General features: G+C 38.8%; 1 protein-coding gene across 17 annotated transcripts in view; it reads right to left on the bottom strand.

The window, feature by feature from the left end:
* Positions 1-13547, bottom strand: part of CADPS2 (calcium dependent secretion activator 2) — a 357764-nt gene that overhangs the window by 109630 nt on the left and 234587 nt on the right. For 9 of the 17 annotated variants that reach the window (XM_041002127.1, XM_041002128.1, XM_041002133.1 and 6 more), the window contains exons 12-14: positions 12210-12218; positions 6136-6272; positions 3129-3316 (exon numbers count right to left, since the gene is read on the bottom strand). In XM_041002127.1, coding sequence (XP_040858061.1) covers positions 3129-3316; positions 6136-6272; positions 12210-12218 — 334 coding nt within the window. Of the gene's footprint in view, positions 1-3128; positions 3318-6135; positions 6273-12209; positions 12219-13547 lie in introns of all 17 variants that reach the window. The other 8 variants (XM_041002129.1, XM_041002138.1, XM_041002140.1 and 5 more) reach the window with 2 other exon arrangements.

The raw sequence follows: 13547 nt of genomic DNA, 5'->3' as shown, positions 1-13547 counted from the left end.
AGGACTTTAGCCACTAGGTGATCACCCTGGGCTCCATTACTTAATCTTAAAGCAATATTGTATGCTTTATGAAGCATTTCTACCATTATATTTGACATATGTAGGAATTGCGTCTGGTATGTAGAGCACTGTTACTGCTTACAATGAAAATATGAGAAATGAAGTTTACATTAGGAGTAACTTCAATAATAACAGCACTGCTTCACTATTAATCTTGCGGTTGGGCAGGTATTGATGTGACTACTAGAAAAGGCAGATTTGGGGCTAGTCCGCTTCATAATCCTCCCTCTGTGCATATCTAAGTGTCATTCACTAACGCTACCCTCCTACTTCTAGACGTTTGCATGTAGGGAGCCTGTCAGAACAACCAAGTCACGTACGGATGATCTTGCTTATGAGGTTAGACCTGGATCTGGCTGTGCCACCATGCCAAGGAAGAGTCCCTTGGTTTGCATTTGTGTGGCATTAACACTTAATTTCTTTTGGGCATATATCCAAGACTCAAATTAAGAAATGGTAGTGATGGACCCATTGTGGTAGCCTGGTGGTTGAATTCCTTGCCTTGCCCACACCAGGATCCAACATGGGCACGAGTTCATCCAGCTCCCTGCTTATGGCCTGGGAAGACAATAGAGGGTGGTCCACAGCTTTGGGACCCTGCACCCATGTGGGAGACCCAGAAGAGGCTCCTGGCTTTGGATTGGGTGGGCTCTGGCTGTTGCAGTGACTTGGGGAGTAAACCAATGGACGGAAGATCTTTCTATCTCTCCTTCTCTTTGGAAATCTGATTCTCCAATATAAATAATAAATCTTAAAAAAGAAGAAACTAGTTAAAATGTGTGATGATCCTCTCTGGTGCAATACCAATGAATTTATTTAAAAAGAGGTACTGCCTTTAAAATCTGAGGCAGAAGTAGAGGCATTATGTCTGAAGTGATAAGCGAGGAGAAATGTTAGCTTATGGGAAGCCAGAAGAGTGATGGGATGACTCCGACTGATGTCCATGAAGGTTGCCTGCAGTTTGCGACACAAGCTGGAATCCACAGGAAACACTGGTAACTTCATGTGTAAACTGTAACAGGTGTGGCTCACGGACACCACCCTAGCAGGTGAGCAGGTCCAAGTCAGCTTTTGTTAGACATGCAGCAGCTGGAAGATGGCCATAATACATCATACAGAGGAGGCAGCAAATGCTGTATGTCTCGGTGAATTAGGACACAAAAGCCATTCTGTGTGGCTGCTTTCCTTTCCTCATCCTGACTTATCAAACTAAGACTATACCAACACCCATCAGCCTAGAACTTTGCCCTGCACTGCATTGTCTCTGAAGTCTCTTTTCTCCCTCCCGACAGTCCCAGCCAGCACTGTGGCTGCTTGAGAGGCTGTTATTCACGCTGTGTACGACTGTCATCCTGCATCAGGGTGGCTGCTGTTGTCCTTGAGTCATTTTTCTCTTTCTTCCTTTCTTTCTCAGTCTTGGTACCGGCCAGATCTTTTCTGTGTAACTCTATTATTTTATTTCTGAAACATTCAGAGTGCTATTAAGAGATGTGTGTGCATCAGAAAAAAAAAAAACCACACACATCCAGACAGCTCAAAACTGAGTAATAAGATGTGCTTCCTGGCAGGTCTCAAATTCAGACAGCACCACTGTCCTTCACTTCAATCAATCACAAAAGGTAGGCTTTTTCTCCCTTTGAATTTTTGACAGAGGTAGCACAGGTAATGAGTAAGCAAGCTATCTGAATGTGTGTCTGCACAGATTTACAATATGGCAATAAAAAAAAGGCACTGACTAATGCTGTAGAAAGCTTGGACTTAACACTGAAAGCCTTTTCAACAAAAGTCTGTATAAATATAAGATGTTACAGACATGCTTAAGAGGAACACATCTTCATGAAAAGAGGTTGCTAAAACATGGATATTCTATTAGAAATGAAAGTAAGAGTAATTATACATGCATTGCAACATTCCAACTTTACATGAAGTATTACAGTAATAACAACACATTTTTCCTGTTTTTCGTCTTACATGTTACATCTTTGTGGGCAGTGTGACAAAAGGAAGTATACTCCAAAAATAAATCAAACAACACTGATGAAGTATTTTATAGTTAGCCAGCACTCTCACATAGCTGTCTCCCCCTTTTTAAATATAACAACTATGAATTTTAGAAAGGTTAAACGATTTGTCTGACATGAATAAGCTTGCAAATTCCAAGCCTAGGATGCCAACAAACATCTTTTTCCAGATTTTAGTGAAAAAAAGCTAACAGTCTTGCCCCATTCAGCTGATGACATCATTGCTCTAAGAAGCTTACTCAAACGTCCCACAGTAAGAAACACTGATTTAACCCCAGATAGTGTGACTTCCGAATCCTCTGACTGCTGGGTTCTATGTCCGTTTGCATGACGAATGAAAGGAAAGAAAAAGGGAGAAAGATGGAGTAGTGGTTCCATCAAGTGCAGAAGGGGACAGCTTCGGTGACATATAGGGGGAACTCTAGTAAAGGCAATTTGAGAAAAGGTTAAGAGAAAGCAGTGTGACATGAATGGATACTACACAGCTGTGAACACCTTCACTTTTTTTTACACCATATTCTTAAGAGGTGCAGTCAGCAGTTTAGAACGATAAAAGCTGGTATTTGTTCTGTTAGCCTACAGTGGGGAATGAGAGGAGACTTTTTATCTGCTGTATCATTTACCTTGCTTTGTCACTGAAAGTTTATTTTACAGAGGAAAAGCAAAGATCCTCAGGTAGGCACAAACTTATCAACACATTCTCCCTAGGTACAGATACGCATTACAATAGGAACAATATGGACACTTCAACTGCACAGACCATGGAACTAGGTAGCACATAAGAGCAAAAGGAAATTTCTACTCTAATGGGTATTTTTTTCTGTCTTTTCAAGTGGTTTCACCAGCAAAAAGAAACATAAAGTGCAGCCCACCTCGATCAACAACATACTGATGTACATTTTTCCTTTGTGAGTTGTTTTTTTTTTCCTTTATAAGAAGTGTTTGCTATTTAAAATCCGTTACTAGGTGATAATAGCAAAGCATATTTTTCTCTGTCTCCCAAAGTCAACCCTATACATTTCCCTGTATATTTGCAATTAAAAATACCTGTTGCCGTGCACATGCGAGGCACAGAATGCAAAGCTGTAATGGAGTAGGGTGGGGTCAATGACAGCACCGTTTTCGGAATGTTCCATCAGCTCTGTCAGGTAGCAGAGATGTCTGTGACAGCCTCTCACACCGTAACGGGCACAGTACTCATCCAACACAAACACCTGGCCAGGGCTAAACCAACCCTGCAAGAGGAAAATCAACACACGCATTTTTCTGTCTGCTGTAGGACTTGTTTCTCTGCTGACACACTGAGGCATGATAAACAACAGCTGCATGGTAGTGTCTTTGATGCTGACTTTAATTAGTGCTGTGTTTCAGGGTAGATTCAGAAGAGCCAGTATCGAGTTTGAAACTGACTGAAGGCATTAATTCTAGTCTTTCTTATTACCACAGTCAGATTAGGGCAGTTACTTCACTTTCATTCAAAATTAGTTGAGTGTCATAATAACAAAATAATATTTAAGATTTTAGCTATAAAACAATTCTAAAAACTCTAATTCTCTTATGGAAGAAGTACAAAAAAAAAATAGAAAAAAGGGATGAAGGAATGGAGGGAGAGGATGTTGGCATGAAAGTGGAGGGGGAAGGAGGGGGGGCAGGAGGGAGGGGAAGGGGGGGATGAGAGAGAGAGAGAGAGAGAGAGAGAGATCTTATCTACTGATTCACTCCTCCAAATGGCTTCAACAGTCAGAGCAGGCTGCAATGAAGCCAGGTATCAGCGATTCTGGGTCTCTCACTCGAGCTAAGCGTTCATTCCCTGCTTCGCAGGTGTACTAGCAGGGAGCTGAGTTGGAAATGGAGCAGCTTAGACTCAAACTGGCACATTAAGACAGGCTACAGGTAGTGCACACCACCGCGGCACAATGCCTGTTCCCTGTGCCTTTGGGCAACTTGAATATGTGGGATATTTTTCTCATTCTGTTTATCTTTTCATGACTAGCAGATAGATTGTCTCACCATAGTTATATCTGGTATTTTGGTAAAGATGCTGGGATGTGTGTGTGTATTCATTCATGCATGACACCCAAGACAGTAGGCAGTCTTTAGATGGTTAAACCTTTAAGGGTTGAGCAGAGTTCATTCATAACATACTTCAAATATTATATGATTACATATAATTAACCTAAGAGTACTGAAAGAAGGGACAGTGATGTGTTTTATAGGGGAGTAAGTGGCAGCTTTTAGCCTAGTAGCTAAGAGTCTAGTTACAAAGGCTTATTCCATACAAGAGAAGCTAGGTTTGTCACCTGGCTCCAGCTGCTAATTTCAGGTTCTTACTAATGCAGGGCCTGGGAAGCAGCAGTGACGACTTAGGGATTGGGATCCCTGAACACCCACACAGGAGACGTGTCCTGTCTTCTGGCTTTGGCTTAGCTAAATCCCAGCTGTGACGGGGAGAGCTAAGCGGTCTACGCCTCTCTGGCTCTCATTTGTTGTTTTTTATGAAAAAATTTTTAACAAAAAAATAGTAAGAGGAGACAGAATAAACAAATAAGAGGTAGAAAATTTGATGAGTGTGGAAGAAAGATGAGAAGGAAATAAAAAGAGAATTGAAAAGATTCCAGAATCCTTAAAGTGGTGATGGTACAGACTGTGCTACATATAACACACTTTATTTCTTAGTAGTTAAAACTGTGCTACATATAACACATACCCTATCTCTTAATAAACATATCACACATGGTATTTGTTACGATTTCCACATGTCTGACATAGGCTGTCAGAGCTGCTAAACCAGCTGCCAGAAACCACACTTAAAGTGAGTTGCTGAGCTGCAGTGTACCTCCAGGGAGCTAATCATCATATTCCCTACCCCCTGCCCCCAGCACATCACACAAACTCTCCTTGAGGTGCAGGCTTTCCCTCAGACTCCACATTACCTGTGGGCTCACCCACAAATTTAAAGCAATATTTGATAACTCAGTTATGCTTCTGGATAACTTTCAGAATCATCCAAGAGGAACCTGTCCCTTAAATGCCTTAGGGTGCTCTTCTGGGAGAAGGCATCTTAAGTCTTAGGGATTTCCTTCACTCTCTTGTAATTGTGAAGTTCAAGATGGAATAGTTTTAAAATAGATTACTACATGTAGAATAATAGCTGCTTCATATGAAGTAAATAAACCACCAGTAAAATCATTGTGGCAAGTAGATTTACTTGGTCCTTTATACTTTAGCTTCTCCAAGGAAGGGAGCACAGCCCGTCCTGTCCAAAATATTATTCTGAAAAGATTTTAACTTTTTTTTTCCCCAAGAAGTTACTATGTTCAATGTCTGAAAGACTCAGCTGTGTCAGAAATAGGTATCTGCTTGTCATGAAAATTCTCAAGGAATTGTCATTGACAATATAAACACTCAGAAGGACACGTAATTCTAAGGCATCACACATTCTTTGTGAATATAAGTGATATTATTCACTCCCAAATGTTAACTACAGTGTCAACACATATCAGGTAACGGTTTAGGTACTCGATAACCACCTCCCCTCTCTTGGAAGGAATACAAATTATATTTGGAGAGCACGGTAAAAATAAAGCTTCCCTCTGCTAGGTGCAGCCCCTGTCGAATTGTTTATCACAACACCTCTTTCTTGTATTACACAGGCTGTTCTTCTAGAAAAGAGAAAAAAATGCAAGAGATCAACATCTGGTGAGCAGAACTGAAAGCTCAAAATATCTGTAAGCTGTTAGCAAATCCTCTAACAGTTTTTTTTTCCCATCTTTATTTAAAGCCTTCTGTTTTCTGCTGGCCTTCTCTAGAGGCACTGATAAAACACAGTTCAGCATCCATTCAAGTCTGTTCTGCTGTCTATTGAGTGGCACAGCAGTGGTTGCCAAGTGTATAATTTTCAAATTGGGAAGCAATCGATGAAAATCCTTTCTCCCTAACTCCAACTACGGTTATTAAATGAGTCAAGAATAAAGTGCTGGTTTGTCACAGGTACTTCTCACTTTCTTAAACTGTCTATTTTAATCTACTGGGGACTAGACAGAATTGTACTCACCAAGCAAGAGTAGGAATCGTTGAGTCTGTGATGCAAAGCCTGCCTCTGGAGTATTCTAAAGAGGAAGGCATGGTCAAGCTTGCAAGGATTTGCAGAAATAAACTCATCCATGCCATGTTTCTGGAAACGGTCTGCATCTGTAAGTCCCAAAAAAAGCATGGAGAGCAAAATTACTTGTTGGTTTAATAATGGAAAAACACAGTTTTTGAAGAACACAAAAACTCATACTCTACAATAACAAAAGGCTACTTCTTATTAACATGACACCAAAAGTTAGGCATATTGGCACAAATTTCAAGTTTATGTAGCCTACATAAAAATGAAAACCAAAGTTCACAAATCATTTAGTATGAAGAAATCCCATTTTCACTCAAAACTACTGTTAAATCCATCAGAAGAATAATCTTATTTTCCAACTTTAAGGCAAGTTAAATTTTTTAAAAATCTGTTTATTGAAGGAATTGACTAGAAAAGAACCCAGGTCTATTCATAAAAGGTAACCACAATGGACAGAAGCCTGCTTTCCAAATGGCAAACTAGGGCAAGAATGAACACACTGGCTTCAGCTGGATCACTTCCAGTCCTCTTTCTGTACGGAGCTTTTAATGGGACCAACCTTAATGTGGAAATGGCACTGAACGCTCTCAAGCTTTAAGTTTGAGGGACATAAAAAAGGGAGCATCATGTCTGTGCAAATATGCAGACAAAGCACATCGTCCCAATGGCACTTCAACCAAAGGCTCAAATTCATTGTTCTTTACAGATTGCATCTTCCAACGCCTGTAGACCCTGCGGGTTTATCAAAAGGCAAGCTTTTATGATTGCTTTCATTAATGGTATGTTTTGTCAAAGTCTTCCATGTGAATTATTTACTAAGTATGGAAAGAAAAGGGCATCCAATTCCCCCAGAGGAGTGCCGGGGTGTTACTACATTAGCTCGGTTCAGAACCTAGTGTGTACTGGGAAGATAATCAGTCACTAATACAAGAAAGGACTCTTGTCACAATGGTACAACAGAAGCACCATTGTCACGTAATGTTCTTAGATAGAACTCTTTTGGTCACAGCAGGAAAAGCGGAGTCCTAAATGTAAGCTAAGTGAGTTTCTAAAACATACATGGTGCAATCCTAAAGTTCTAAGGGAAAAGAGACAAAAGTTTATTGATTAAACCCAATTATAGAGTCAGGCTCATAATAAACCTCAATATTGATCTGTGGACATGATGCTAACATAATCGGTCACATTTAGATATTTAGCCCAGATCATATTGATCCATGTCAAGTTCAACTTTCAGCCATATTTGTGGAAGGAAGGACTATGTAATTCAAGCTGAAGGGTCCACAGAATCACATTAAAGGAAGATGTACAAATAGATGTATATCTTCCATCAATGACAGATAACTGAAGGTGGATGCAGCAAGTAAGCAATGCACAGCAGTTTATCAATGAAGGGGGCCCAAGACTATGACCACGGGGAAGATATGTGTTGTTTTATATTTAATAGTTATTTTCCTGAGCAGTTACGTACATCGCTAGGAAAAATGAGTATTAATTGGATGATAGTAATCTATTTTCCTGAGCTGAGAAATACGATAATTCAACATCATATATTTTGGGTTTTTTTGACCAAAAGTCTTAATATAAAACTAAATGTAAAATAAAGTAAAAGGCTTCAAGTAAGAGGCAGAATACTGAAAACTGCAAAGCACATTTATTATAAAGATGAAAGATTGATTTGTGTTTTAAAAAATTTGTGCTAGAATCTAGAGCTAAGAAAAACTTTTTAATATCACCTTTTGGAACCCATTAATAGTTTTATAAAACATCTTCTGAGTTTTATCCTTTGTTTCTCCCACCACAGAAGCTCATAACAAGAAGTTAAAAGTAATGCCAGTTAATGACTTATCTGTTGAGTACAGGATTACATTTTGGCAAAAAAATAAAACCCCATAATTATAGTGTTAAGGTATGTGGAAGCGAATAATTTCTTTCAAAGCAATCAGTATAAATTCTTCAATAATACTTGTGAAAGAGTACGCAGTTTATTTTTGTAATTTCTATGAATTTGCAGAATTTTTTCCCCGAGATACACATCAATCCACATATTTATTAACGTGACAAGTCTTTCAAATCTTGCACCTGAATAAAGTCATTATAATCATTACCACTAGTGACAAAAATGATATTCAAGATTGCAATTTAAGTCAAATACATTAACTCTGAAAAAGGGCAAACAAATGCACTAAATGCTCTGAAAAGATCACCTATGTTTTCTGTTGGTCGATAATTTCATCAAATGAATTGTGTTCTTAAGGGAGTATCCTACATTCAAAATAAGACTGGGAAGGTCAGGCATCCCTGCTTTTTCCCCCATGTGAGACACGCATCCTTAAAAATGTTTTATGCAAAATTACTCTGACATGTATCAGCATATTGTTAGCTTCCACAACTATGTGAAAAATAACAATCTGCTTATGTCAAGATTTTGGGGAGTATACGTTCACAGATATTTATTTGAAAAAACAAGCAGAGCTGTTTTACTTTGCTAGCCCTTGTTTTTTAACAAAAATTATAGAAATGAATATGAGAGTTCACAACACATTTAAAGTAAAATGCATAAGAGGAAAACAAAATCCAGGAGGGAAATAAAATGTATACTGCTAAAGTTTTTAATTTCTTTTTTAGATTTTATTTCATTTTGATTTCAGACACAGAGTAACAAAGTGAGAGGAAAGAGAGAGAAAGAGAGAGAGAGAATGAGAATGAGAATGAATGCAAGAGTGCTTCTATTCACTGGTTCACTTCCCCAGTGGTGACAACATCCAGAGCTAGGCTGATGTGAAGCCAGGAGCATCTTCTGGGTCTCCCACATGGGCTCAGGAGTCCAGGATTTGAACTTCTCATCTGCTGCTTTCCAGGGCATAGACAGGAAGTCAGATCAGAAGTGGAGCAGCCAGGTTGCCAACAGATGCACATGTGCATGCCAGCTCTACAGGTGGAAGCTCAGCCTACTACACTGCAGCAGGAACCCCAAAGTATTTTAATTTTTAAGAATACAATGGTTAAATATTACCTAGCTCCTTACTTTTATAAAAGCATATTTCCACGCAATTCTCTCTTGATATAGCCCACCTACATTTATCGTTTCACGATACTGTTCGACAGGCTCTGGGATTTCCCCTACTCCTTTCCTTAATCCCCTACCCCCACAACTGAGTTCTCCCACATCACAACAGCACAGTTCCTCACAGTCATGAATCATCACTGTGGACATAGACAATGGCATAGAGTCCAGCATCCTATTGTCAAGACACATTCAACAGTTTTCACCGGGAGTTCATCCTCAATCCAAAGTAGAGACACACACTGCACTGTATCCTCACTGCTGGACAAGTCAGTCTCCACTACATTTTGTTTTTAAAAGACACAGAGTATCATCTGGATCAAACAGCAAACAAGTTTCTACTCAGCAGCAGAACCAAAGCTCAGACAATGAACCTGCTGTAGACTGGGTTACTTTCAACTAGCAGTGATTATCACAGACAATTATGATGATCAATTTTTAGCGAAAAGCAATTTATGGTGTTATTCAAATGTCCTCTGATAACAACAAGTTTCAGTTCAGTTGGTCTTCTAAAATGATATAAAAATTATCAAAACAAACAGGATATGAGCTTAAAAAACATAAAGCAAATATGTAATAAGTTGTGCTGCTTAACCTATGTACTACGAACAGAAGTGGGATATGGTAACTGAAGAGCCAGGTGGAGTTTATATGGTACAGTGGGGTCGATGCTCTGGTGTCTTCAGGTGGTACCTTCACTAGGTGTGCTCATAGTAGATGGAATAAAATCCAAACTGAGAAAAATTACCATTTTCATTGGCCTTAAGAAGTCTTACTTAAAGAAATTTTCTTAAAATAAAATCTAAAACAGTCATTTTTGTTAAGAAAATGTATTTTGGAAGTCAAGAGAAGAAAATAAACAGACTAGGAATTTAAACAGTTAACATGAACTTGAATGTGAGAAACACTATGAAGACTATTTTGTAGGTGACCTGCCCACTCTAGTGGTGGAGCCTATTCAGTGGGCACTGACCATGCTGAAACCTATGAGCTGGACGTCCAAATCCAATTCCAGCAAGGCAACAAAATTAGAGTTTTCGATGTAAGATATATATATATTTTAAAAACTTAACTGAAACGCTTCCCCTTCCTTCACTATAAATTCTAAGGATACTGTCTGTCGGAAGACACAGTTAATACAAGCGTGAAAACAAGACTCAGGCAAAAGGGCACACTGAAGCAATGAGGCCATTTAACATCAGGGGCTGAGACAGCATCATAAGGATTAACAGGAGGGCTGAACTAAGCCACAAATGGCCCTTTCGCAATATAGTACTACGGACTGCTACATGTTAAAACCTGTCCTCTATGTGCCTGCTGCTGCATTAACTATCCCTCATATCTGATTATGCATCTCTTTCTCAGAGATTGGACATTATAAAGTGGCCAGCACATCTGTGGGACATGCATGTGTTTTTAGCTGAAGAGCAGAGTCATGTCTGACAGACATTTCATACAGGAGATTTTCTTCACACATCAAATAATTGCCTTACTTCATTATGTTAGAGGAAGTAAAAACTAGTGTATGAATTTATACATCTTGTGCCCTGCAGCAGGTAACACAGAAGTAATGTCTTCACACCGTGACAATTTATACATACAGAGTCACTAATACACACATACTGAATACCCGGATTTATTAGAATTGATATATTCAATGGGAAGACAAGTACTTTCTCTACAAAACAAAAACTTAACATATTAGATCAATCAGGAAAATAAATGTCTAACATTTTAAAAATACAGACCTTAAAAGTCAAATAGCAGATTTCCTGGTTCATTCTTGACTTGAGTTTACTGTTGGAAGCTAACTGTGCTGTTATATTATGTAATGTACACACTATTAGGTTACATGCATGACAGAGCAGGTGAAAACAAGGAGCTTAGTTGGCACTCTGGTTGGAGACAGCAGAGGAGAACGGTTTTAACAAGGCATGTTTGTCAATCTGCCACAGAAGCAAGCTATGTGTGAGGTGGAAAAACTATTTAGCAGCAGCCTTCTTTAGTTCTCAGTATTTCTTTAGAATTTCTATGTATCCCAAGAGTCAAGCAAAAAGGGCAGGAAAGTTCAACACCTTAAAGAACAAAGTAATTATAAGATGGAAGTAAAACAGAGCCACTAATCTGAGAAATCTATCTATGTGCATCATTTATTTATATCTGAAAAGATAATGCTGTCTTCTAATATGTTAGATTTCATATATTTATTGTTTTATTTTGACTCTCCCTAAGCATACATTACACACAGCTTTCAAAATAATCTCTCATTTTAGTCCTAAAATGCATATTTCAAGGAAAGTTCAGAAAACAAGGTACAAGTAATCCATTCATCCAATTAAGCTCATCAACTGTGACTACTCAGATGTAACTTAAACTTTTTCTCAATTTGAGTATAATACAATGTGTTTTCTATGTAAAATACAGTGACTTAAAATACATTATTTAGAGGAAGGGGGGCAGGTAGACAGGGACTAGGAGAGAGGGAAAAAATACCAAAACCACGATTTCATCTGCTGATTTCTCTCCAAATGGAAATGACCGAGGCAGGGACAGGCTGGGCAATTTAATGTAGATCTCCCATGTGGATGGAAGGCACCAAATCAGTTACACCAGCATCTGCTGCCTCCCGCAGTGCACATACCAGAAGCTGGAACTGGAGCAGAGCCAGGATGCCGATACCTCACGCCACCCCTTTTCTGAAATGTTATCATATTATCATAGCCATTACCTTTATGCCTGTATGAGTGGCATGTATTAGATGAGTCTTAAACTTGTCTGTTGTGGTAAACTGACACTTTATTTTATAAATGGTAAAGCTAGCTTAAATATTCCGACTTTGGCTAGAAAGTAGGAGACCGACACTGCAAACAAGATCATGGTCTTCTTCAAGTATCACAGATTATAAAATCTCAAGCAGATCTTATTTCATAAGAATCATGCAAGCACTTACCCTTACCACCTACAGGTCAGCAATGAAATAAGAAACAAAGTGTATGTAAGTGGGTTAGAAACAGCAGTATTTATACTTGCAAAGCTACTCATTTTAATTTGATGTTATTATATCAAAATGTTAAAGTTTCTACTGTTGCCTATGCTAACAGTGTCATGACCTCATAAACAGCAGAAAGGTGGAGTCAAGCCTGCACCTGTAGACCATTTTACTACAAAACACAGGGGCTGGTGTGGGGGAGGCAGGGAAGGTGGAAAGGGAGAGAGGAAGACCAATGCCTGCAAAACTGCCAAATGTAAAATAAGAATTACTACACTTGATCTTAGCCAAAAGGCAGAGAAGCAATAATAAAATAAGAATTACAAAAAGAAAAGAAAAAGGGACAATAAGGAGATAACATAGCAGAAGAAGTAGCCTGGCTCTGGCCATTGAAGCTGTTTAGGGAGTGAAACAGAAAACAGAAGATTTCTCAGCCTTGCCTTCTCACTTTGAAAATTTGCCTTTCAAATACAAATAAATAAATCAATAAAAAACAAAAAAAGGGTGGGGGAGAAGAAAAAGATAAAGTGAAGGGGAAATAAAGCATTTCCCAGACAAGCGAAACAGAATTCATGACAATTAGACCAGCCCTACAGAAACCCTGTAAGGAGACCTAAAAAAACCATGAAAGCCTACGATGCTACAAATTCACTAAGAACAGATACAAAAGAAGAGAATCCAAACTTATGGTAAGAAGCTACCAAATTACAGATAAAAAACAAGATGCAAACAAAGAGACGAAAGTATAACTATCGGTAATCAATTAACAGAATGACAAAAATTAGGTTTTTAAAATCAATATTAATGTTAAATATACATGGATTAAATTCTGCACTCAAAAGATACAGATTGGGATAGTAGATTAAATATAACAAGAGCCTGGGGCAGTACCCTAGTGGCTAAAGGTCTTGCCTTGTATCCATGAGGATCCCCATATGGTTGCTGGTTTGTGTCCCAGCAGCTCTACTTCCTTCAAAGGTCCTTACATGTGACCTGGGAAAACAGTGCAGGATGGCCCAGAGCCTTGGGACCTTGTATCTGTGTGGGAAATCCAGAAGAAGCACCTGGCTTCTGGCTTCTGGCTTTGTGTTGGCTTAGCCCTGGCCATTGTGGCTATTCAGGGAGTGAACCAGTGGATGGAAGATCTTTCTCTCTGAATATCTGTCCCTTTGTATATCTGCTTTTCAAGTAAAAATAAACCAATATTTTAAAAACATAACAAAATAGGGCTGTATGCTGTCTACAATGATGACATCCTGCCTGCAAGAAACTGCCTTTGCATGTGATAATTCACATGGA

Source organism: Ochotona curzoniae, unplaced genomic scaffold (genome assembly GCF_017591425.1).
Source record: "Ochotona curzoniae isolate NIBS_2020 unplaced genomic scaffold, NIBS_Ocur_1.0 scaffold_2476, whole genome shotgun sequence".
Classification (NCBI taxonomy): domain Eukaryota; kingdom Metazoa; phylum Chordata; class Mammalia; order Lagomorpha; family Ochotonidae; genus Ochotona; species Ochotona curzoniae.
This window is presented reverse-complemented; position numbering and strand designations above follow the sequence as displayed.